The sequence below is a fragment of the Pelodiscus sinensis genome, chromosome 6, assembly GCF_052426305.1.
Source record: "Pelodiscus sinensis isolate ZL-2025 chromosome 6, ASM5242630v1, whole genome shotgun sequence".
Lineage (NCBI taxonomy): Eukaryota > Metazoa > Chordata > Testudines > Trionychidae > Pelodiscus > Pelodiscus sinensis.
The window spans coordinates 132,235,071-132,260,855 of record NC_143057.1 but is presented as its reverse complement, the minus strand read 5'-3'; the positions used below and the strand labels follow the sequence as shown (position 1 = coordinate 132,260,855).

At 47.9% G+C, this 25,785-nt stretch overlaps 1 protein-coding gene across 10 annotated transcripts in view; it reads left to right on the top strand.

Moving 5' to 3' along the window:
* The window catches only part of LOC102461674 (myosin-IIIb-like), a 166,044-nt gene that overhangs the window by 95,036 nt on the left and 45,223 nt on the right, over nucleotides 1-25,785 (top strand). For 9 of the 10 annotated variants that reach the window (XR_012898732.2, XM_075914722.2, XM_075914723.2 and 6 more), the window contains 4 exons: nucleotides 8,033-8,098; nucleotides 14,217-14,336; nucleotides 20,126-20,211; nucleotides 20,479-20,526. Coding sequence is in view for 9 of the 10 variants with exons in the window: in XM_075914722.2 (XP_075770837.2) it covers nucleotides 8,033-8,098; nucleotides 14,217-14,336; nucleotides 20,126-20,211; nucleotides 20,479-20,526 (320 nt within the window). In the remaining variant the exon portion in view is untranslated. The remainder of the gene's footprint in view (nucleotides 1-8,032; nucleotides 8,099-14,216; nucleotides 14,337-20,125; nucleotides 20,212-20,478; nucleotides 20,527-25,785) is intronic. The other variant, XM_089779529.1, reaches the window with a different exon arrangement.

Sequence of the window (25,785 nt, the reverse complement as noted above, 5' to 3'; positions counted from 1 at the left end):
CGGAGTGCCCCAAGGTTCGGTTCTAGGACCGGTTTTGTTCAATATCTTTATTAATGATCTGGATGAGGGGATGGATTGCACCCTCAGCAAGTTTACGGATTACACTAAACTGGGGGGAGAGGTAGATACGCTTAAGGGCAGAGATAGGGTACAGAATGACTTAGACAAATTGGAGGATTGGGCCACAAGAAATCTGATGAGGTTCAACAAGGACAAGTGTAGAGTCCTGCACTTGGGACGGAAGAATCCCAAGCATAGCTACAAGCTGGGGACCAACCGGTTAAGTAGTAGTTCTGCAGAAAAGGACCTGGGGGTTACAGTGGATGAGAAGCTAGATATGAGTCAACAGTGTGCCCTTGTAGCCAAGTAGGCTAATGGCCTATTAGATTGCATTAAGATGAGCACTGCCAGCAGATCCAGAGATGTCATCATTCCCCTTTATTCGGCTTTGGTGAGGCTGCATCTGGAGTATTGTGTCCAGTTCTGGGCCCCCCACTACAAAAAGGATGTGGACGCATTGGAGAGGGTCCAGCAGAGGGCAACCAAAATGACTGGAGCATATGACTTATGAGGAGAGGCTGAGGGACTTGGGTCTGTTTAGTCTGCAGAAGCGAAGAGTGAGGGGGATTTGATAGCAGCCTTCAACTTCCTGAAGGGAGGTTCCAAAGAGGATGCAGAGAGGCTGTTCTCAGTAGTGACAGATGGCAGAACAAGGAGCAATGGTCTCAAGTTGTGGTGGGAGAGGTCCAGGTTGGATATTAGGAAAAACTATTTCACTAGGAGGGTGGTGAAGCACTGGAATGGGTTCCCTAGGGAAGTAGTGGAGTCTCCATCCCTAGAGGTGTTTAAGCCTCGGCTTGACAAAGCCCTGGCCGGGTTGATTGAGTTGGAATTGGTCCTGCTTAGAGCAGGGGGCTGGACTTGATGACCTTCTGAGGTCTCTTCCAGTTCTATGATTCTATGAACTCGATTACACAATCCTGCTGAATATATTCAATAAATAGGGCTACTCCTACATAGATCTGTTTGCCACAAGAGCCAACAGAAAATGCATAATGTAGTGCTCCAGAGTGGGTATGGGGAAACAATCCCTAGGGGATGCTCCGACTCTAACATGGAACGCACCCCTGCTTTATGCATCTCCCCCCCCCCCCATTTCCCCTCCTCAACAGAGTCGTCATAAAGATACGGAGGGACAAAGCAAAGATCATCCTTTTTAGCACCATGTTGGCCTCGTCAACCATGGTTTCCCCTATTACTCAGAATGACACAAAGTCATCCAATCATGCTACTAAGTGTTCTGGACATCCTACATCATCTGCAAATCAAGACACCTCACCCTCAATTCCCAATGCTCCATCTGAAAGTGTGGCACCTCGATGGTTCACTAGCATAGATCTTCAGTGCTCCCAACAAGTCTGTGAGGTCCTCCTGCACAGCAGAGCTCCTGCAACAAGGAAAACATATATCAATAAATGGACCCGTTTTTCACACTGGGCGAGTGATAGAAATATATATCTGCAGAACGCCCCACTCCCTGTAATTTTGGAATACTTATTGCACCTACAACAGTCTCAGCTCTCACTGGCCTCAATTAGAGTGCACTTGGCAGCAATAACAACATTCCATGCACCAGTGGATGACACCGTGCTATTTGTACATCCAACAACCAAATGGTTTCTGAAGGGTCTACAGGCTTTGTACTCTGACATTTCACCCCTCCGAGAACCATGGAGCCTGCATCTAGTATTAACAACGCTAACAAAACCGCCGTTCGAACCAATGTCCACATGCTCCTTACACCACTTAACATTAAAAACAGCTTTCCTAGTGGCAATTACCTCAGTGCGTAGGGTAAACGAACTGGCCACGCTCATGTCTGATCCACCCTTTACCATATTTCTCTAAGACAGGGTGTCCATATGTCATAGATTCATAGATACATAGGCTTTAAGGTCAGAAGGGACCATTATGATCATCTAGTCTGACCCCCTGCACAGTGCAGGCCACAGAATCTCAACCACCCCTCTTAGAATAATCCTCTCACCTATATCAAAGATATTGAAGCATTCAAATACTTTGAAGGACCCAACATTCAGAGAGTCCTTCAGCTGTGATCTGTGCCCAATGCTACAGAGGAAGGCGAAAAACCTCCGGGGCCTCTGCCAATCTACCCTGGAGGAAAATTCCTTCCCGACCCCAAATATGGCGATCAGCTAAACCCTGAGCATGTGGGCAAGACTCACCAGCCAGACACCCAGAAAGTTCCCTATAGCAACTCCTATCATCCCTCCATTGACCTATTTCCAACTGATAATGAATGGTCAATTAGTTACCAAGATCATGTTATTTCATCCAACCATCCCCTTATCATAGAATCATAGAACTGGAAGAGACCCCAGAAGGTCGTCAAGTCCAGCCCCCCGCTCTAGGCAGGACCAATCCCATCTAAATCAACCCGGCCAGGGCTTTGTCAAGCCGAGACTTAAATACCTCTAGGGATGGAGACTCCACTACTTCCCTAGGTAACCCATTCCAATGCTTCACTACCCTTCTAGTAAAATAGTTTTTCCTAATATCCAATCTGGACCTCTCCCACCACAACTTGAGACCATTGCTCCTTGTTCTGCCATCTGTCACTACTGAGAACAGCCTCTCTGCATCCTCTTTGGAACCTCCCTTCAGGAAGTTGAAGGCTGCTATCAAATCCCCCCTCACTCTTCGCTTCTGCAGACTAAACAGACCCAAGTCCCTCAGCCTCTCCTCGTAGGTCATATGCTCCAGCCCCCTAATCATTTTGGTTGCCCTCCGCTGGACCCTCTCCAATGCTTCCGCATCCTTTTTGTAGTGGGGGGCCCAGAACTGGACACAATACTCCAGATGTGGCCTCACCAAAGCCGAATAAAGGGGAATAATGACATCTCTGGATCTGCTGGCAATGCTCCTCTTAATGCATCCTAATAGGCCATTAGCCTTCTTGGCTACAAGGGCACACTGTTGACTCATATCTAGCTTCTCATCCACTGTAACCCCCAGGTGCTTTTCTGCAGAACTACTACTTAACTGGTTGGTCCCCAGCCTGTATCTATGCTTGGGATTCTTCCGTCCCAAGTGCAGGACTCTACACTTGTCTTTGTTGAATCTCATGAGATTTCTAGTGGCCCAATCCTCCAATTTGTCTAAGTCACTCTGGATCCTATCTCTGCCCTTAAGCGTATCTACCTCTCCCCCCAGCTTAGTGTCATCTGCAAACTTGCTGAGGGTGCAATCTATCCCCTCATCCAGATCATTAATAAAGATATTGAAGAAAACCGGTCCTAGAACCGAACCTTGGGGCACTCCACTAGAAACCGACCGCCATCCTGACATCGAACCGTTGATCACTACCCGCTGGGCCCGGCCTTCTAGCCATCTTTCTATCCATCTTACCGTCCATTTATCCAATCAACATTCCCTTAACTTGCTGGCAAGAATATTGTGGGAGACCGTATCAAAAGCCTTGCTAAAGTCAAGGTATATAACATCCACTGACTTTCCCATGTCCACCGAGCCAGTTACCTCATCATAGAAGCTAATCAGATTGGTCAGGCACGACTTGCCCTTTGTGAATCCATGCTGACTATTCCTGATCACTTTCCTCTCATCCAAGTGTCTCAAAATGGATTCCTTTAGGATCCCTTCCATGATTTTTCCAGGATCCGAGGTAAGACTGACCGGCCTATAGTTCCCTGGATCGTCCTTCTTCCCTTTTTTGAAGATGGGCACTACATTTGCCTTTTTCCAATCATCCGGGATTTCTCCCGATCTCCACGACTTTTCAAAGATAATGGCCAAAGGCTCCACAATGACATTTGCCAACTCCCTCAGTACCCTCGGGTGCATTAAGTCCAGACCCATGGATTTGTGTACGTTTAGCTTTTCTAAATAGTTCCTAACCTGTTCTTTACCCACCACGGGCTGTTCATCTTCTTCCCATCTTGCGTCACTTAGCACAGAAGTCCAGGAGCCGACCTTGTCCGTGAATACAGAGGCAAAGAAAGCATTGAGTACTTCAGCTTTCCCCACATCCTCTGTCACTAGGTTACCTCCTTCATCCATTAGGGACTGCACACCCTCTCTGATCACCTTCTTCTTGTTGACATGCCTGTAGAAACCTTTCTTGTTATCCTTCACATCCTTAGCCAGTCGTAACTCCATTTGCGCTTTCGCCTTCCTGATAACCCCCCGGCATTCTTGAACTATACATTTAAACTCCTCCCTAGTCATTTGTCCAAGTTTCCGCTTTCTGTAAGCTTCCTTTTTGTGCTTAAGTTCACCAAGGATTTCCCCTGTAAGCCAATCCGGTCTCCTACCAGGTTTGCCTCTGTTTCTACGTGTCGGGATGGTTTCTTTCTGTGCCTTCAATAAGGCTTCTTTAAAATACTGCCAGCTGTCCTGGACTCCTTTCCCCTTCATGTTAACATCCCAGGGGATTCTTTCCATCAGATCTCTGAGGCAGTCAAAATCTGCTTTTTTGAAGTCCAAGGTGTGTATTTTACTACTCTCTTTCCTTCCTTTGGTCAGGACCCTGAAATCTACCATCTCATGATCACTGCTTCCCAGGTTGTCACCCACCTCTAAGTCCCCTATTAGTTCCTCCCTGTTTGTGAGGAGAAGGTCAAGCTGTGCACGGCCCCTGGTCGGATCCTTCAGCACTTGTACCAAGAAGTTATCCCCGACATTCTCCAAAAACTTCCTGGATTGCCTGTGTACTGCCGTATTGGTTTCCCAACAGATGTCAGGGTGATTAAAGTCCCCCATGAGAACCAGGGCCTGCGATCTGGAAGCTCCACACCCCAAGTTCTTGCCTAACGTCTGTTCAGCCTTCCACATCAACCAGACAGTACACTTACCTGTGTTTTTCCCAAAGCCTCATGCCAATGCCTTGGAAGCACAGATGCACACTCTGGATGTCAAAATTGCTCTCTCCTTCTACATCCACAGAACAAAGCCATTCAGATCCTCCCCACAGTTGTTCGTTTCCATTGCAAACCATACCATGGGGAAGAAAATATCATCACAAAGATTATCTCATTGGATCTCTGGCTGCATCACCACATGCTATTCGCTTAATGACTTGCCTCCACCTACTTCAATTCAAGCATGCTCTACAAGAGCGATGTCCACCTCGGTAGCCTACTTGAGGAACGTTCTACTGGAGGACTTATATGCAGCTGCAACATGGTCATCGGATCATACCTTCGCAAAACATTATTCACTTGCTTCGGGATCTCTCTTGCATGCTAGACTAGCAAAAGCTGTTTTGCAGACAGCATAATTACCTGATCCGAAGTCCCTACCTCCATAACATGTATTGCTTGTAGTCACCTAATATGGAGCACCCCCAGGGATGCCTCTCGAAGAAGAAGAAGAAGAAGAGGAGGTTACTCACTTTCCTGTAACTCTCATTCTACGAGATGAGCATCCCTCAGGGTGCTCCACTACCCTCCCTTCCTCCCCTCTACTTTGGAATCACAAAAAAAACAAACCCCAAAACCCTATAAGTCATGCTCCTTCGCCGGGTTCCAGATAAAGAAGGAACTGAAGGGGGGGGGGTGCGCATGCACGTTGGTACTGGGGGAAACCTGTTTGTGTTTGTCGGCTCAGCGCGGCAGCCATGTAAATTTAAATGAAGCCGCGATTATTTTAATTGCGGCTTCATTTCCCTTTTTCGAATACACAAATCTACATGCCTCCGTCAACGGAGGCATGTAGTTTAGACGTACCCTAGCAGATCAAGAGTCAGGCTAAGTCTGTAGCCTGACAGCACGAGAACTGTAAGAAGCACTGCCTTTGCCTCTCACCTCTATACGGAAATACGGATGGAATGCTGACTCCAGTGAGAACCTTGAAGATAAAGTAGCATCTGGGAGGAACTAAGAGATAATTGTTAGCCATTGTTGTATGTATGTATGTATGTAATGGGAAATGTTTCCTTCCACACTACCAATACATCTCCCAACAAACAACTTACATACCAACCCTAGGTTCAGTACCAGATCTAAGTTGATAGCATGATGGATAATAAGTAAACCCTCCTTCTGCGAGGTAAGGGGCAGTAACTAGGCAATAGAGGGTGGCAACCTGATATGTCAGGAATGATGTGTAACTTGTTTGTATCTGTGTATAAAAATGTACCCCAAAGGGTGATTGTTGACTGACCCAGGGGTTGGGGCGGGGGGTGCTAGAAATTCAGAGCGCTTAGTTAGTCCATTGTCATAAGAACGGCCATACTGGGTCAGACCAAAGGTCCATCTAGCCCAGTATCCTATTTGTTGACAGTGGCCAATACCAGATGCCCCAGAGGGAGGGAACACAAGAAGTAATCCACATGTGATCCCTCTCCTGTCACCCATAAACAGAGGCTAGGGACACCATTCCTACCTATCTTGGCTAATAGCGTGGTATGGTGTTTTTATTGTTTGTTTGTTTGTTTTTCAGTCTTCATGCTTGACCCTGCTTGTACTATTTCTCTTTAGTCAAGCCTCTTTCCTGCCTGCAGTTTCACTGGACCAAAGTCTTGCTCACTAGATTTCAGGCCTGCTGATTTTGTTATAAACCCTCAACTTACTACAGGGCTCAGGGCTGGAGTGCAGAGTGCTACCTCTGCCTGCCAGCCCCAGCACAGAGCTGTCACAGCAGCTTTGTTCTGGGCCAACAGGGGGTTGTGCTTCACCCCCCTGACCATGGCAGCTCTATACTGGTGCCAGGAGAAGGGGTGCCTCACCACCACGCCCAGCCAATATCCCCCCAGAGCATGCTAGGGCCAGAGAAAGGGATGTTTCCCCTCCAGCCATAGCACCCAACCCAGAGTTACTGCTGCTGGGGGATGGGTGGTCCTTCCGTGAACTCCACCCAGCCTAACTTGTACTGTTCTAGCTGGGTGACATCCACCTTTCCCCTGGCTCTGCCCACTGGAACTTCAGCAGCCATGAAGAGGTGCTTCTCACCTGGCCCCATGCCCCTGTGTTGAGAAAGGGTTGGGATAGTTCTCTCTCCCTGGGGCAGGCTGGATACCGAACCCCTCATCCCCAGCTCCACCCCAGAGCAATGATTTAAATAAAACATGATCATTTTAATTTTATTTTCCAGAAAACAAAAATTGAGTTAAGGATTAGCAATATTATGTTATCTTTTTAGACTGCCACTGTATATTGAGCAGATGTTTTTCAGGGAACTATCCATAATGATTCTAAGATCTCTTTCTGGAGTGGTAATAGCTAATTTAGACCCCATCATTCTGTATGTACAGTTGGAATTATGTTTTTCCATGTGCGTTACTCTGCATTTATCAACATTGAATTCAAGATCAGTTTTGAATAAGTTGAACAGTGCTGGTCCCAGTACAGACACTTGGAGCACACCACTATTTATTTCTACCCTTTGTTTCCTACCTTTTACAAGAAGTACCTGGCCGTGTTTTCATGATCATCTAACAATTCTTCAGTTATTTGAATGACAAGTCTTTTGTTATCATAGTCTCCCTGCCTCCCTCTTTTTATAAACAAACTCCTTGCCCCAAAGGCAAATCTGGGAGTAGCCCAAGCTCTGTTGCAGTTGCGAGCGGCATCTAAGGCTAGGGTATGGGCTTTAACATGCCTCAGGTATGAAATTCAGGGGGTTAAACTTCATCAGGGCTATAGCTCCCTAGCCTCCCCCTCCCAATGGCTCTTCTGTCACCCGGGCAGCCTGGTCCTGGTAGCATGATTCTCCCATCTGAAATGTCTACAGTTAAAGGGGAAAGAGAATGGGGATTAGCAGTCCTGCATGTTGGACAAATCTCAAGTCCTACAACTCTTTCTCCTTTTGTGGCACTCGGCTTTCCTGCTTGTCTCACTGGCAAGTGCATACTCACCTTTTCCTCCTTTGAAATCCATTCTCTTGTCTTTTTTCCCAAATGCCCTGTGAACCTATTCTTTGGATAAAGACAGCACTGGGAGCTCTGGAGAATTATGTTGGAGTGTGTGATACACATGTTTGGGTTTGGTTTCAGGTTTTGCCAGGAGCAGCAGATAACTTCAACAGCACACGGAAACAGTCAGTGGGTGCTCAATTCCGGGTAAAGTATTCGTGTTTTGCTATACTTTTTTAGTAACATGCAAGGGACTGCCAAAATAGCCCCAGTGCACCCAAGCATATACAATAGAACTCCTGGCACATGGATAAGGGATTTCTACGAGCTACAGTTCCAGACAGTAATAAGGGGTAAGTTTTAGTTTGTACTGCTCGGCAGGACCTCCCACTGTCACAGCCCAGGCTGGCACCACTGAACTGTTCAGGATCAAAGATCCAGGAAGGTCTAATTATTCGGTTTGTTCATTATCAAGGGTTCAGGATGGTAACCCTAGCCACCATCATTCCTGCCTTGGAGAAGGGAGATTGACTGTCCACCCTCAACCTCCGGGATGCATACTTTCAAATCACAATACATCCGTCCCACAGATAGTTCCTGAGGTTTACAATAAGAGACCTACACTTCCAATACAAAGTGTTGCCCTTCAGGCTCTCTACAGCCCCAAGGGTCTTCTAAAAAAATTCTGGCAGTGATGGCAGCCCACCTAAGGAAAGGGGGCATCACCATATTTCCATACCTCAAAGACTGCTTAATTAAGGGCACCACGGCATGTGACACAGAACAGGCAGTAGCAACCACCAGAGCGTTGTTCTACTCTCTGTGCCTACAGATAAACCTCACCCCAATCCAGAGCATAGAGTTCATAGGAGCACACTTGAACTGCACAAAAGTGCAGCACAGCTTCTCAGCTATCAAGGACCTAGTGGCTATAGCACAAACTAGTCCATCCATAATGGCAAGACAATGCCTGCAACTACTAGGGCACATGGCGGCAGCCATGTTTGTAGTACCACACGCTCAGCTGCACATCAGACTGTTACACGCTTGGTTAAGGACGGTGTACAGGCCACACATACACCATATAAACAGACACCTTGCCATGCCAAACAAAATAAAGTCCACACTCACGTGGTAGACACTGCATCACAATGTGTGCAGCAGGGTACCTTCCAGCGACCATCTATAACACTAACAATCATTACAGACACCTCATTAATAGGCTGGGGAGCTCACCTGGGCAAACGTAGTACAAGCCCAATGGCACAGGGATGAGGCCAACAAACACACAAATTTCCTTGAACTCAGGGCAGTGCGCAACGCCTGTGTTCACTTCCAGCCTATAATTCAGAACAAAATGGTCCAAATATTAATGGACAACACTACAACAATGTATTACATCAATTGACAAGGGAGAGCACGATCTTATCAGTTATATCAGGAAGCTGTGAAACTGTGGGAGTGGTGTATCCCGAGGAACATAACACTGACAGCTACCTACCTTCCAAGCAAGGACAATTCCCTGGCAGATCCTTTCAGCGGAGACTTCTCTCACAATCGCAAGTGGGAAATCGACTCCACAATACTGAACCATCTATTCCAGAAATGGGGGTTTCCCTTGCTAGACTTATTTGCCACCCTCAAAAACAAGAGGTGTCCATACTGTTGCTCGAGCAGGCATAGGCCTCTGATCCTTGGGGAATGCATTCAGCATAAAGTGGGAAGCACTCCTCCTGTATGCATTTCCACCATTCCCGCTGATCCAGCACATGTTCCTGAAAATCAGGCAGGCTAAAGCTGACAAGACGTGCCACTTACAAAAAGCCCCACATACGGGCTCACCACCTCCACTGGTACAGGGAGTGCCTTCACCATGCTCCCGTAAATTACATCACTCTAGTTGTATAGACAAAGTGTAGAAATTTTTTCTCACTCTCTCACACCATTGTTACTATGAACTGAACATGGCAGTGGGCAGGAGAATAGATTTTCATCACATCAATCATCCCCAGTGGGATCAGTGGCTTCATGGCACTCCACTTGACATACCATGGCATATTCATCACCTTCTCGTCCCCCTCCTTTGGTGGTAATCGAGGCAGATCTAGCACATGATGATGAGAACTTACCTCAAATCCAATTCAGAGAGCTCTTCACTGGCCCCACAGTCCTCTGTGATTCCAGATGAGGCAGATGACCTAAAACAATTCCAAGAATTATTCAGATGAGTGGCTCAGTCTCAGAACATTACACTCCAAGAAGTACAAGACAAACAATAAAAATTACTTAAAATACTCCAACCAGCGATATCCTCAAAAGATAGCATTACCCATCCATGAGGCTTTCATGGAGCCATTGGATGTACTTTGGCAGACACCAGCCTCTTCCCCCGCCACCAACCTGACAGAGGATAGAAAATACTTTGTCCCAGTAAAAGGGATGGATTTTCTCTTCTCACATCCTCACCCAATTCATTGGTCATGGACTTGGTTCATCACAAATCAAAATACCACCCCCGGAATTCAGAATGGTGACTCTTGCATCTATTGTACCAGCACTGGAGAAAGGGGACTGGTTCTCAGCCTCGACCTTCAGGATACATATTTTCATATAACCATACATCCTGCCCAAAGGAGATTTCTCAGGTTTGTGATAGGACAAGAACACTACCAACACCTGTTCATGGCCCCTCAAGTATTTTCCAAGATGGTAGCTGTGATCAAAGCCTTCCTCAGGAGGCAGAGCATCATTATTTTTTCCTGCATCAGCAAGTGCCTAATCAAGGGGCCTTCACGTCAACAAACAATAGCCATGACAAACACTACCAGAGATTGCTTCTCCTAACTGGGCCTCATTATAAATATCCACAAATCTATCCTACAGCCTTTCCAAAAGATAGAAATCATTGGGACACTCCTAGATGCAGTGACAGCAAAGCCTACCTCACTGCAATGATTCCAAACGTTATGCAACCTTATCAGGGGAGTCAAACATACTCCCTTCACCACATCACGCACATGTGTTCAAATGTTGGGACACATGGCAGCCACAACCTTTGTCGATTTATTCATGAGACTACATATGCACTTCTTACAGTCCTGGTTTGCAATTATCTATATCTCCAACCAACACAAACTCGCAAAGCATCTCACACTCCCACCATTAGTCCTACAATCTCTAGACTGCTGGACCTCTCCAAGCAATCTGCTAGCCAGCATACCTTTCTATTGCCCAGACCCATCAGTAGTGATCACGAACAATGCATCACTTCTGGGCTAGGGTGTCCACTGTGGCATGAAAATGGTACAGAGCAGATGGTCTCAACTTGAGATGCACCTCCATATCAACATCCTGGAACTCAGGGCCATCCACAAATCGTGCACTAACTTCCTTCCCCTTATAAAGGGCAGAACCATTTGTGTCCTCACAGACAACACACCCTCTATGTTCTACATCAGGGGTGGCCAACCCATTCCAGATGAAGAGCCACAGTAGCAGTGGAGACAGCATGAAGAGCCAGGGCAAAGTTATTGAGCCAAAAAAAAAAAAAAAGGCCGCACTGGGGGAAAATAGGTTCTGGTACACCGTCCCACGGCTGCTTTTTTGTTTGTTTGTTTGTTTTGCTTGTTTAACAGCTTTTCCCCTGGTCTTCGCAGCCCTGCCTCCCCCCCCCCCCCCCAAAAAAACTTTGCTCCAGCTCTTCACACTGTCACCACTGCTATTGTGGCTTACAAAAAAAAGCACTGGGAAGGGTGAGAGGTGCAAACTCTGGGAGGGAATTTGGGTGAAGGAGAAAGTAGAGAAGAGGATGCTGGCTCAGGCTGGAGAGTGTTGGGCTCAAGTGGAGGTTTGGGGGGCTGAGCAAGATGCAAGCCAGTGGTTGTGAGGGTGCAGGAGTTTGTGCTGGGGTACATGAGGGGCTCTGGACAGGGAGGCTGGACATATGATGGGCTCAGGACACAGATTTGCAGTGTGTGGATGGTGCAGGAGTGTTGTGTCAGAAGACTGGGGATGTGGGGGTGAAGGATTTTGGGGATGTGAGAGGCTCTGAACAGGGGGTTCCAATGTAGGCTCAGGTTTGGGGTCTGGAGGCTGCAGGAATGTTATGACGCTGTGGCCAGATGGGGACTTGGCCCCAATTGGGGGCTTGTTGGCCAGGCTTAATTTTTAAATAAAATATGTCAAACACAAAATGTTTCAGTGTTGTCTTTATTTATGAGAGGGATGGGGAACTTGTTTTGAGTCAGGGGTCACTGACCCACAGAAAAGTCAGTCGGGCCATACAAGTGAGAGGCAAAATAACAACCCCTCCAAAAAAAACCAAGCCTCACTAATGTGGCCCCAACTATGCTGGTGGGGGCAGCAGACAGGGTGCTGGGGCAGAGTACTCGTGGGAGGAGAGGGTCTGGCCAGGGGAAGGGGACAGACACAGCTGGGGCCAATACCTGGGGATTCCAGGTCTCAGGAAGCACATGAGCTGCTTTTCCCCTCCCCTAAACAGCTGGTTTGCTTCCTGAAATGCCCGGTCTGTCGTTCCACCGGGGACTTCCTTTCCCCCTCTGCCTGCCTGCACAGGGTGTGTATGTGTAGGAGTCCCAGGACTGCATGCCAGCTCCAACTTCTCAGGAAGCACGCATTCTTCCTCTGCTCCCCACAATAGCCGCGTGCTTCCTGAGAAGTTGGAGCTGGCATACAGTCCCAGGATTCCTACTCCCTCCCCCATCCTCTCCTGTGCAGGCAGGCAGCAGGGGGAAAAGTCCCCAGTGGTGCAACAGACTTGGCATTTCAGGAAGTGTGCCAGCTGGGAAGGGGAAGAGAAGCCTGCTCTACCCCAATCCCCCTCTCCTCCCCTTCCCCAGAACCAGGCACCCCTTCCCCCCTCCGCTCTACCCCAATCTCCCTCTCCTTCCATTCCCCAAAGCCAGGCACACATCCCCTCCAACCCAATCCCACTACCCCTGCTCTAATCTAATTCCCGGGTCCTGGAGCCACCGCCCCTACAGCCACGTGTCTCCCTCCAGGTGCTGGGGTACGCACACTGAGCGGCTGGCTTTGAGCATGACCTGGGCAGGACACCGTGCACAACCCAATCCCCCTCCTTTCCCCCTCCCATTCCCCAGAGCCAGACAACTCCCCTCCCTGCTGTAACCCAATCCCCCCCCCCCCCCAACCTTCTACTCGGGTCCCAGAACCAGAGCCGCTGCGCCGCATCCGGGATGCCATGCACACTGTCCCCTACACCCGATCCTCCTCCCCTCCCCTTCTCCAGAGCCAGGCGTCTTTCCCTCCCCCACACACACCTTATTCCCGGGTCCTGGAACTGCTGCTGAAGCCACTGCCTGCGCTCAGCAGCCAGCTGCTAGCACGTGCAGGCTGACACACAGTGTGCGACCCGTCCTGCACGTGCTGGTTATGATGTAGTGCACTGGGGGCCATGAGCAGAATGGTGCGGGCCGTGAGCATGCATGCGGCTCACAGTGGCCCAGCTGTGAGAGCGGCTGATCTGAGCCTGCTTCATTTGCACCTTGGAAATGTCTAATTTACATCCCTCTGCCAACAGGGGTGTAGTTTAGACGTAGCCTTGTAGAGCCGCAACATGGTCTTCCCATCATACTTTTGCGTAACATTATGCCTTACAGAAAGGATCCATACCTGCCACCACTCTAGTAGATGCAGTCCTTGCTTCTTCACATTAATGACTCCAATGCCACCACCCTGTGGCAGATACTGCTACTTAGTCACCAGAGTGGAGCACCCACAGGGACACCATTCAAAGGAGAAGTTATTCACCCTGTGAATTAACAGTGGTTTTTTGAGACATTTGTCCCCATGGGTGGTCCCCTCCTCTCCTCTACTGGGAGTCCTTTATAGGATTTCTGGTAGAAAAAGAACAGAGAGAGGATCACGCCACACGTATATCTAATGGAAGAAAACAGAGTGAGAGGGCAACTGCGCATGCATGGCACAGGAAAACACTACTAGGCAAAATCTCCGATCAGCAGTGTGAGGTAGCACACCAGGACCTGAGTGGAGCATCCACAGAGGAACACATCTCAAAGAACCATCGTTACTGCACAGGGTGAATAACTTCTTCCTTTCAAGATGTCATAGAGGTGACGTATTCAATGTCAGAGCTAATTACAAATTGTAACATATAAGGTTTAAAAACATCGCAACAGGCCGTTCAAAATGAAGTGGGCAGTTAACACTACTATAGTCCTAGCACAAAGGAGGGTGAGTGAGTTACAAATTATCATAATGAACCCCAAATCAGGAAATTATTTGGCATACTGAGCTGCTAATCCATGTCTCTGCTTCTTACTAGCATTCCCTATCAGTACTGATGGAACGAATGTACTCTGCTAACCCACACTTTGTGCGCTGCATCAAGCCAAACAGCCGGAAGGAGCCAGGTGTGATTGACAGCCAAGTGGTGCTGGAGCAGGTGAGTGAGGGACTGTCTCCTTTGCAGGGCAGTGTGGATCAGAGCAGCCCTTCAATCAGATCCTGTCAGTAAGGAGCCATCCTGTGAAACAACAGCTGGGGCTGAACACAGCTGGGACTGGGCAAGACTAACCCCTTTGTGAGGGTGGGGTTTGAAGACCTCAATGATCAAGGCTCGCCGAACTGCCAGCCACGCTGTCCAGCGATCGTTCTGCGCATGTGCGGATCGCCGAAACCCGGCTCTTCCGGGTTACAATCTACTCGCCACAGGCGAGTAGATTGTATAATTTGTCGAGCCCTGTCAATGATCACTGAAATCTTACTCTTTCAGCAATGAAGGGGGCAGGAGCAGAGAAGGCATAGCTCTTTCTCTACTTAAACTTAGGGTGGTTAGGATTCACCACACTCCAGAGCACTGGCACCAAAATCCATACTCCAGCCTCTCCCTCTACTACTTTTTTCTAAGCACCACAGAGCTGCCTCCCAGGGCACTAAAATTCTCCCTCCCACACTCCCCCATCCCCCAATCCTTAGTAAGATACACAGATGGGTGCAGTGTCCCTAGGATTCAAGGTCTCAACCTCAGATTGTACTTTCCCTGCTGCGGTGATAGCTCTTCTGAGGAGAATCGTTTTCAGGTCAGTTATACGGAACAAGCTGGGTCTTGAGGTACAGCAAAATGCATTGTTAGGAGGTTAGGTCCATCAATACTTATTAGCCAGGATGGGTAGAAATGGGGTCCCTAGCCTCTGTTTGTCAGAGGCTGGAATTGGGTGACAGGATGAGTCACTTGATGATTAGTTGTTCTGTTCATTCCCTCTGAGGCATTGTTATGCTACTGGTGGGAAAGTAGATTACACAAAATGGAGATGTGATTGGAAAACAGCTTTGGGATCTGGGTGGATAACCAACTGAACTTGAGCATCAGCTGTAATGCCTTGCCTAGGAAGGTTGATGTGAATACGTGCACATGCAGGGTTTGGTGAGCAGAAGTTAGGGAGGTGTTATTTCTTTTGTATAATACATTGATGAGACCATTACTGGATACAATTTCATTTTATTAAGTAGCATATGAAAAGCCTTTTGCAATACACTTCCTCTCCACAATCTAAAACAGCAACATCCAAATAATGCATGTAATCTTATACCTATACAAAAGATTTTCCTGGAGGATGATACTCTGGCATCCCACAGCCCTTCCTTCCCCTTTCCCTAGTGCTGCCACGCCGCGCCAGGCTTCCCTTCATCTCCTGTGCTTGGCAGCTGGGAGGAGAGCACAGGGTGTGCAAGGCCTCGGAGCAGCTCCCAGCTCCCACAGCAGCCTGGAGGAGAGCGCAGAGCATATGAGGCCTCTGAGCAGCTCCCCCCGCCCCGGTGGCTGGGGGCAGAGCAGGGCCTGACGCAGCCTTGGAAGGGAGAGGGGGGAGTTAAGGTTAGGTCGCGGCAGGATGGGGGTGAGAGAAAGGGCCAGGGCTGGCACAGATGGAGGTAGAAAAGGGGGCCTAGGTTGGCGCTGCTGGAGGAGGGAGAAAGGACTTGGGCTGGTGCAGCAGGAGTTGGAGATGGGAGGAGAGGGAAAAGAAGCCCGGGCTGGTGTGGCCACAGCCCAGCCCTCCCTGGTGGCGGTGGCGGTGGGGGTGAAGCGTGGGCCATGGCGAGGCCGCAGAGCAGCCCCCCTTCTGCCCTTCCCAGAGGCCTGGTGGCTGAGAATCCAGGGCTGGCACATTTGCTGGCCCGCCCTGGTGGCCAGGGGGAGAGCCGGTCCTGCCTACCCCCACAGACAAGAGTTGACGTGTGTAGTGAGCAATGGGCACCTTCCCCTAGTACACATAATATAACAGTCATAGCCTAATATTCTTTTTTGGCACAATGCTAAAAAGGCAAAAAATGCCACAGATTTGATTGTTATTTGGGTCTGAGGAAAAGCTAAGCATTATTTTTGAGATAGTGACAATTTCTTTTTGACACAACTGAGGTAAAAACCATCATGCTTTCGGAAGCTGGAACATTCTAAGAACAAAAGATACTGGTATAGATGTTCCAATACTTCAATTTACAAGGGGAGAAAATAAGATCTAAAGGAACTTTTCCATGTCTCCCTTATGTGACAGCAGATTCCATGGCTTGAAATCTTAACTGTGTATATGCCTTACGTAAATTTGAGTTTGTTAATCCAAAACATGAGCTGTCTTCAAAGTAGAAAACCAAAAGACACTTAGAATTGTGAATCATAGCCAGATATTCTTTGTAATATCTGTCTTTGTCTGTTAAATAGTTGATTAAGTTGATTAAAAGATCAACATTAAGAAAAAACCAAGCCTAGTTGTGATAAATTGAAGGCTCTTATACCATGGAAATAAGCAATACACAGGCTGTTCCTCCATTTTCTGATGGTGAAAACGGAGCCATCTTTAATCTGGAAGAGTACAGATTTTAAACCAAAATAAAAAAAGCAGTATATGCTCTTATACTTAAAGAACATCCACTTTAGCATATAAAAATCGCAAGTCTCCTCAAAAAAATTATTTTCAAGAATCTAAAGCCTAAATATGGCCCTTTGCCAAACTGGGGCCTCGTACAGCATTGGTAGTATTATTTTAGCATTCACAATTTTCATTGTTGGGCAATTGTGTTCTCATCATATGAGAAGGTAAAGCAGAGCATCCCATGAACAGAGCTGAGGGCCACGTTATTTTATTAATCGTACCTTGAGTGGACTGTATAGTTGTCTGCACTATTGGTGCTTTCAGCAGGCAGTTTCTCAAGTATAGGAATATCATTATGCCCTCTCTGTGTAGATGGGCCACTAGAATCATAGGGCTGGAAGAGACTTCAGGAGATCATTGATTCCAGCCCCTGCCCAAAGCAGAGCCAACCCCAACTAAATCATCCCAGCCAGGACTTTGTCAAGCCAGGACTTAACCACCTCTAGAGATGGAGATTCACTCACTTTCCTAGGTTACCTATTTCAGTGCTTCATCACCTTCCTAGTGAAATAGTTTTTCCTAATATCCAACATAGACTTCCCCCACTACAACTTGAGACCAATGCTCCTTGTTCTGCCATCTGTCACTACTGGGAACACCCTTTCTCCATCCTCTGAACCTCCCTTCAGGTAGTTGAAGGTTGTTATCTAATTCCCCCTCACTCTTCTCTTCTGCAGACTAAATAAGCCCAAATCCCTCAGCCTCTCCTTGTAGATCATGTGCTCCAGCCCCCTAGTCATTTTGGTTGCCCTCCGCTGGACCCTCTCTAATGTGTCCACATCCTTTCTATAGTGAGGGGCCCCAGAATTGGATGCAATACACCAGATGTGGCCTCACCAGTGCCGAATAAAGGGGAATAATCACTTCTCCAGATCTGCTGGCAATGCTCCTCCTAATGTACCCTAATATGCCATTAGCCTTCTTGGCTACAAGGGCACACTGTTGACTCATATCCAGCTTCTCATCCACTGTAATCCCCAGGTCCTTTTCTGCCGAACTGCTACTTAGCTAGTCGGTTCCCAGCCTGTAACAATGCTTGGAATTCTTCTGTCCCAAGGGCAGGACTCTGCACTTGTCCTTGTTCAACCTCATGATATTTCTTTTGGCCCAATCCTCCAATTTGTCCAGGTCACTCTGGACCCTATCCCTACTAGAGCCAGTATTTGGAAAATACCCTTGGTTACAGTGGAAAGGCCAAAGGGCAGGACTTTGTCTTGAAAATAGTCCTGTGCTATTGTATATAGCAGAAACTTCTGATGCAATGGATGGATGCATATGTGAAAATATGTGTCTTGGAGGTTGAGGCCTGAAAACCAGTCCTCTCTCTCCAATGTTGAGATTATGGTGCTTAGTATAATCATTTTGAATCTTTGTGTTTTTAAATATTGAGTAACCTTAAGTCTAGAATAAGTCTCCATCCACCTGTCTTTCTCGGCATGAGAAAATACTGGGAATAAAGCCCTTTCCCACTGTTCTCTGCTGGTATAGGTTCTGTGGCTCCCAGGGATATAAGATAGTTCATATCTTTGCACAGTAGGTGTTCATGAAAGGGGTCCCTGTAGAGGGATGAGGAAGGGTGATGGAGTACCCAGTTTTGATGATTTCCAATACCCATCTGTCCTTGGTGATGGACTACACTTTGGAAAACGCAATCCTAACTAAACATATAAAATGATGGGGACTAAATATGTTTATACATGGGGGGGTCAGGTGGGAGACAGTGCTCACATGGAGCAAGTTTAAAAGCTAGCTTCCTGTGCGTGCTGGTTCCCACCTGCTCCCAAAGCTCCCCGCACTGCTTCCTGTGTCACAGGCAACAGTGCTGGGGGAGGGGCAGGTGGCTTGGTGGGAGCCAATACATGCAGGGAGCCGGTGCTCATGAGGTGCCAGCTTTTAAGCCAGCTCCCCGCAAGCACCTGTTCCCGCCTCCCCTCCATCCCCACTGCCTCTGTGGCTCTGCCTCTGTGGTGCCATGTGGCTCTGCAGAGCTGGCATGTGTGGAGAGCTGGCTTTAAAGTTGGCTCCCCACATGTATCCGCTCCTGCCAAGCTGCCTTAACCACCCTCTCCCGCGCTGCTGCCTCCCACAGAACCAAGCTGGTACATACAGGGATCCAGCATGAAAACCAGCTTCCCATGTGTACTGGCTCCTGCCTGCCCCCCTCACCACCTATGCTGCTTCCTCTCTATCAAAGGTAGCAGGGAGCTAACTTAGGTAGAGTTAGCCTAAAAGCTGGCTCCCCATGGGCACCGGCTCCTGCCTCGTCCCACCCTTTGCTACCTCTAATGCACAGGCAGTCTGGGGAATATGCGAGTGTAATTAACCAATAAGCCCAGGCTTATCAGTTTATCATTTATATGACTACATGCTAACATCCCTACTGAATATTTATGACTCTTCTAAATATTCTTTAACCTCTCCTTTCCATGTTTTGGCTTGTGATCCTTCCATTTGTTGTTAATATTAATTGTGATGAGTGTCTGGGCACCATTAACCTGTATAATGAGGACTGACGCAAAATAGGGATTGAACCCATCAGTCTCCTTGATAACCCCTGTTTTAGCTCTTCTTCCTGGCTAAGTAGAAAACCTACACTTTCCTTCATCTTTCTCTTGCTCCAACTCTGTTTTAAGAATCTCTTATTGCCTTTTATGTCCTTTGCTAGGGATAACTCATTTGGTGCTTCAGCCTTCCTGATTTTGTTCCTACATGCTTAAACTATTCTTTTGTACTCTTCCTTATCAATTTATCCTTGTTTTTTATTTTTGTCGGATTCTTTTTTGACTTTCAGTTCATTCATTCAATAGATAACTTCACTGATGGAGCCATTTTGACTTTACTATTCTTCCAATGTTTTCTTCACCTTGGGGTAGTTTGCAGATCTGTCTTTAGTACTGTACCCTTGAGAAAATGCCAGATTGCCTGAACTCTTTTATCCCTTGTATTTTCTTCCCATCGACCTTCCCCTACCACTTTTCTGAATTTGTTGAAGTCTGCTTTTTTGGTCTCTTGTCCTTATTCAGCTGCCCTCACTTCTTCCTTTGTTTCAAACCACGATATCTATGATTTCATCTTCACTTTTCCCCCAATTGCCTTTCACCTTCAGATGCACAGCCAGTTCCTCCCTCTTGTACAACAGTTATCTCTTGGTCAACCAGAAGTTATTGGTTTGGTTACAGGAATTTTGGTTTGAACTTCTTTGGTTTATGCTGTTCAGGAAGCTATACTCAGATCATCATAATGGTCCCTTCTGGCTGTAAAATCTGTTAATCTCTTTTTAAATCTTATTGTGCTCCCTCCTCAGCTCAGATACAATGGATTACTGGAGACCATACGTATTCGGCGAAACGGCTTTGCATGGAGACCCTCTTTTGAGGAATTTGCAGAAAGGTTTGTAAAAATCATGAAATGTTGTTTGGGGAAAATTGGTTGGGGAGTAATTCCTATAATGTGGTGAGGGAAATGCCAGTCTAATCAACAATGAATGAAATGACCTGATTAAAAAGTATGAAAAAGTCCTAAGACAGTGGGTATGGTATGTGTGGGGCATGGGGAAGGTACTGATTTGGGTCATCCGTGCTGTAACTGGGGACATTGGTTCACCTCAGGACATCAGAGGCTTATTCATCCTTTTAAAAATTGGTTTGTTTCTTGCAGATATCGAATTCTCTTAATTAAACCAGATGTCCCCCTCACACGGGAGAGGTAAGAACTTTCTTCTCTGCCCTCTGTAATAATGAGTAATGAGCAACACAGGAAATTTCTGAAGAGCAAAATTTGTTGAACCAACTTGGTTGCTCTTGTGAAGGAGTTGCAGACTGAGTAAGTGAAGGAAGCAGTATGGAAAGGATCCTGCAATGAAGGAACTGTACATACCTAAACAGAGTGATTTGGGGTTTGAGAAAGCATTTGATAGAGTGATGTATGGAATTTTTCTCCCCCAAATAATTCATATTGACTTGAATAGGAACTTTGTCACACAGAAGAGAGACTTCCAGCTGAAGGAGAAAAGTGATGATTGGAAGGTTACCAGCTTTGTTCAGTGTGTCTCTCTTCCAGAATCCTCATCTCCCCCAGTTCTTTATTGATGATGTGGTTTATTTGTGTGTGTGTGTGTGTGTGTGTGTGTGTGTGTGTGTGTGTGTGTGTGTGTGTGTGTGTGTGTGTGTGTGTGTGTGTGTGTGTGTGTGTGTGTGTTGCCTTGTTGGCAAAAACCTACTTTTTGTGGGCAAAAACCTACTTCAGCTTCTGCCCAAATAAATGTGTTAGTTTTTAAGGTGCTACAGGATTCCTTGTTGTTATGGCAGTGGGTATGTCTATTGTGTAATCCATCCTGCTTGTGCATCCTTCTACTGTTCAATGATATACTTTATTCCGAATATCTGAAACAATGTACAGATGATATAACTCTCCTATACTGCTAGGATATTATGATGCAGAACTCCTTAGGCTGCGATGGCATTGATATTTATGATGGACTCTTGGAGCCCCAGGCCTCTCTTGATGTGGCTGTGTAGGACCTCATTGAGTACTTTGACACTGGAGATTCTGTTTTGTTAATCTTGAAAAATGATTTTTCTTTTTTACCAGCAGCCTAATGAAACCATACATTAGTTTTCTTTTCTTTACTCAGCGCACAGTCAACCCGTAGAACTCCTTGCCAGAGGATCTTGTGAAGACTAGGACTTTAACAGGGTTCAAAAAAGAGCTAGATAGATTCATGGAGGTTAGGTCCATAATGGCTATTAGCCAGGATGGGTAGGAATGATGTCCCTAACCTCTGTTTGTCTGGAATAGATGACAGGAGAGGGATCACATGACGACTACCTGTTGTGTTCCCTCCCTCTGGGTCATCTGGTATTGGCCACTGTCAGCAAACAGGATACTGGGCTAGATGGACCTTTGGTCTGACCTAGTATGGCTGTGCTTATGCTCTAGTTCTGTGGTCACCAACTGGTCGATCGGGAGTAACTGGTCGATCGGGAGACCTCGACCAGTCGATCGTGAGGCATTCGGGCCTCCCCAACCCCCATTTTCCCCTCACCCTCGAGAAGCCCCACTACCTACCTCCAGCGTAGTGCCAGCTTCCCACGGAGTGGATGGAAGTCCTGCCTGCAGCTTCGCACCATGTCCGGAGGTTCCAGAAGTGCGCTGGCTGCTCCCCTCCCACAGCTCTGTAGCGTGCTGGGCACGCTGCGGGAGGGGGCATCGGCCCTGGAGGAGCAGTGCAGCAGCTTCCCTGTGCCACAAGAGGGGTGAGTCGAGCGCAGGTGTTTCCCTGCATCACGGGAACCGGGGTTGACCCTGGAGTTTGGCCCCGGGGCAGGTGCGCGCGGGGGTTTGGCCCCGAGGCAGGCACCCATGGGGGTTTGGCTGTGCTGCGGGAGGGGAGTTTGGCCCTGGGGCAGGCGCCCACGGGGGTTTGGCTGCTCCGGGGGAGAAACACGCCGACCCCGGAGGAGGCACGCACCAGCTTCCCTCGGGGGCAGAGGGGAGAGAATCCTGGGAGGAGGCGGGTGCAGGGGACTCTCTGCCCCCACTGCCCCCCTGTTCGCTCTCACTAGCCCCTTCTCCCCACTGCCCAGCCTCCTGTTCCCTCTCCTCACTCCCCAGTGCCCTGTTCCCTCTCCCCTCTCCCCTGTTCCCTCTCCCGTTCCCTCTCCCCACTCCCCAGCCCCCTGTTCCCTCTCCTCTCTCCCCGCTCCCCTGTTCTCTCTCCCCAGTCTCAGAAACCTGTCCCCACTGACACCCTGTTCCCTCTCCCCTCCTGTCACCCTGTTCCCTCTCCCCTGTCCCCAGCCACAGAAACCTGTCCTCACTGGCACCCTGTCTCCTGCCGAAACACCCACTAGCACCCTTCCCCAGTACTATGTCCCCTGCTCCCACAAACACAGTTGGGGCCACATTAGTAAAACTGGGGGGGAAGGGTGGAGGAGGGTTTTTTTGCATCTCACTTGTGTGGCCCCAACTGACTTTTCTGTGGGTCAGTGACCCCAGACTCAAAACAGGTTCCCTGCCCTTCTCAGAAATAAAGACAATGCAGAAACTTATTGTGTTTGACATAGTATTTTATTTGAAAATGAAGCCTAGCCAACAAACCCCCAGTTGTGGCCAAGCTCCCATCTGGCCACAGCATCATAACACTCCTGCACTTCCCTTTCCCCCAGATCCTATATCTGAGCCTATCATACCCTGGAACCCCCTGCCCTGAGCCTCTCACATACCCCAACCCAAATTCCTGAACCCTCACATCCAGAAGTCTGTGGCTTGCTTAGTACCCTAATCCTACATCTGACCCCAACACTGCCCGGCCTGGAGCCCCCTCCCCGAGCCAGCGTTCCCTTATCCACCTCCTCCTGCATCCAGATTACCTCCCAGAGCTTGCGCCTCTCACCCCTTCCCACACCCAAATCCCTCATTCCCACCCTGGAGCCTACACATCCTGTCTCAACCCAGCAAGGGTATGGCTAGACTGCAGGAGTTTTTCAGGATTCCGGAGATATCCCTGAAAAACTATTCTGCATCCCAGGGATGCATTTATTCTTCCACTTCTTTTAGTGGAAGGGCAATCATGATCTTTCGGTCACCCCTATATTCCTCTTTCCACAAGGAATAAGGGGGCTTCCAAAGGAAGGGGTTTTTCTGACATTTGGTCCAGATAGGCCAAATGTTGGAAAAACTTCTTCCTACAGAAGAATTGAGGAAAAAAGCAGCAGTATAAGGGTTGGGGATAGCAAGTGATGGAGAGGAGGAGAATAGAGAGGACAGGGCTTCAAGGAAGGGGCGGGGTGGTAGATCTTGACTTGTTCTGTCATTTAAAAAGTGACCTTGGGTATAAAAAGGTTGGAGTCCACTGCTCTAGTTTATTTGTGTCCACTGCTGTAGTTTATTCGTGGCAGTTGGCCCAGACTGGTGAATTTGCGGATGTCATGTGATAATCATGCTCTGAGATATTCCAACAAGTTCTTGGAATGCATCAGAAACTTTTTTTTTTTTTAATTTCAGAAGGTTGAGAAAGCTACAAAGGAGGAAGCTGTTCTAGATTCGATTTTAACAAATAGGGAGGAACTGGTTGAAAATTTGAAAGTGGAATGCAACTTAGATTAAAGTGATCATGAAATTATAGAGTTCATGAGTCTAAGGAATGGTAGAAGGGAGAGCAGCAAAATAAAGACAGTGGATTTCAGGAAGGCAGATTTTAGTAAACTCAGACAGCTGGTAGGTAAGGTTTTATGGTAAAAAAAAAAAAAAAAGCAAGACTAAGAGGAAAAAACAACCAAAGAGTTTTTCAGAAGTCCTAAAAACAAACTATTCCTCTGCATAGAAAAAGATATAAAGTATGGCAACAGACCATGTTGTCTTAACTATGAGATCTTACATGATCTAAAAATCAAAAAGTAGTTGTATAAAAAGTGGAAACTCCGTCAAATTACAAAGGATAAATATAAACAAACTAGCCAGTTAGCCCATCAGAAAACGGGATTTTCAGGTCTCTCCTCCACGTCCTATTCCCTTTCTATCTCAGACTTCTCTCCTGAGCCTCCGGTCTGTTGCTCCGTCTCTCTCTCCCCTCTTCTTACTGCCTCTTCCTCTCTTTCTCTCAGCTCTCCTCCGTCTCCTGCCTCTCTCTCTGTCTCTCTCTTCTCCCTCTCCTGCATGGGGAGCGCAGAGCTGAGCGGCTGCCTATGAGCTCCAGCTGCCCCCCTGCACCATTTCCCTTCACCCCAGCACTGATCCTGCAGGCTCCCAGTTGTCATCCACCTCTCCCTCCCTCTCGTTCCCCCACCCTGCCCCCGGCCAGGGTCTGTTCACTGCCAGGGGCAGGGCTTGGCTGTGTACGTCACCTCCCACCGTGGCACTCGGCTGAGTTTTGCGCCGCTCAGCCAGGCCACCGTAGGGGAGCAAGCAGCCGTCTGGGCCCCACACTCCACATGCAGCACAGGGATCGCGGAGCCCAAACGGCCACTTGCTCCGCTTCCTCCACAGCGGCGGCCAGGCTGAGTGGCACAGAACTCAGCCGAGCACCGCGGCGGGAGGCAACAGCGCCCCCCAGAGGTAACACACAATGCTACAGTGTTACAGAGTCTCAGACTTTGGGCTACTATATACAGTAAAACTCCAATTGTCCGGCATCCAGTGGTCTGGCACTCCCGATAGTCCAGCACCAACTGGAACCCGGAAGTGCTCCGTCAGCTGCTTCAAGAAGTTGTTAGTCAATTACACTACCGCCGGCTGGATCCACAGGTGACACGCTCACAATTTATCTTTCCTCTACTGCCTCTGGCAGAGGCAGGTAAGGGTGAGGGGGGGCAGGGAACCGCGCGGCGAGGGCCGAACCCTGCGCTTTTGCAAGGAGGCAAAGCCTGCAAGCGGTGGGGGCAGAGAGGGGGCGAGAGGCAGGCAGCTACTTCAAGAAGTTGTTAGGAGGTAGTGTAATTGAGAACTATCCACAATGACTCCAAGATCTCTCTCTTGAGTAGTTGAAGCTAATTTAGTCCCCATGATATTGTATATATAGTTGGGATTATTTTTTCCAATGTGCATTACTTTACTTTTATCAACATTAACTTTCATTTGCCATTTTGATGCCCAATCACTTAGTTTGGTGAGATCTTTTTGAAGCTCGTCACAGTCTGCTTTGATCTTAACTACCTTGAGCAGTTTGGTATCATCTGCCGATTTTTTCACCACGCTGTTTACTCCTTTCTCTAGCTCATTTATAAATAAGTTTAATAGGAAGGGTCCCAGGACGGACCTTTGGGGGGACCTCACTAGTTACCTCTCTCCACTCAGAGAACTTATAATTTATTCCTAACCTTTTTTTCCTGTCTTTTAATCAGTTATCAATCCGCAAAAAGACCTTCCTTCTTATCCCATGATGACTGACTTTACTTAAGAGCCTTTGGTGAGGGACCTTGTCAAAGGCTTTCTGAAAATCTAACTATATTATATCCAGTGGATCCC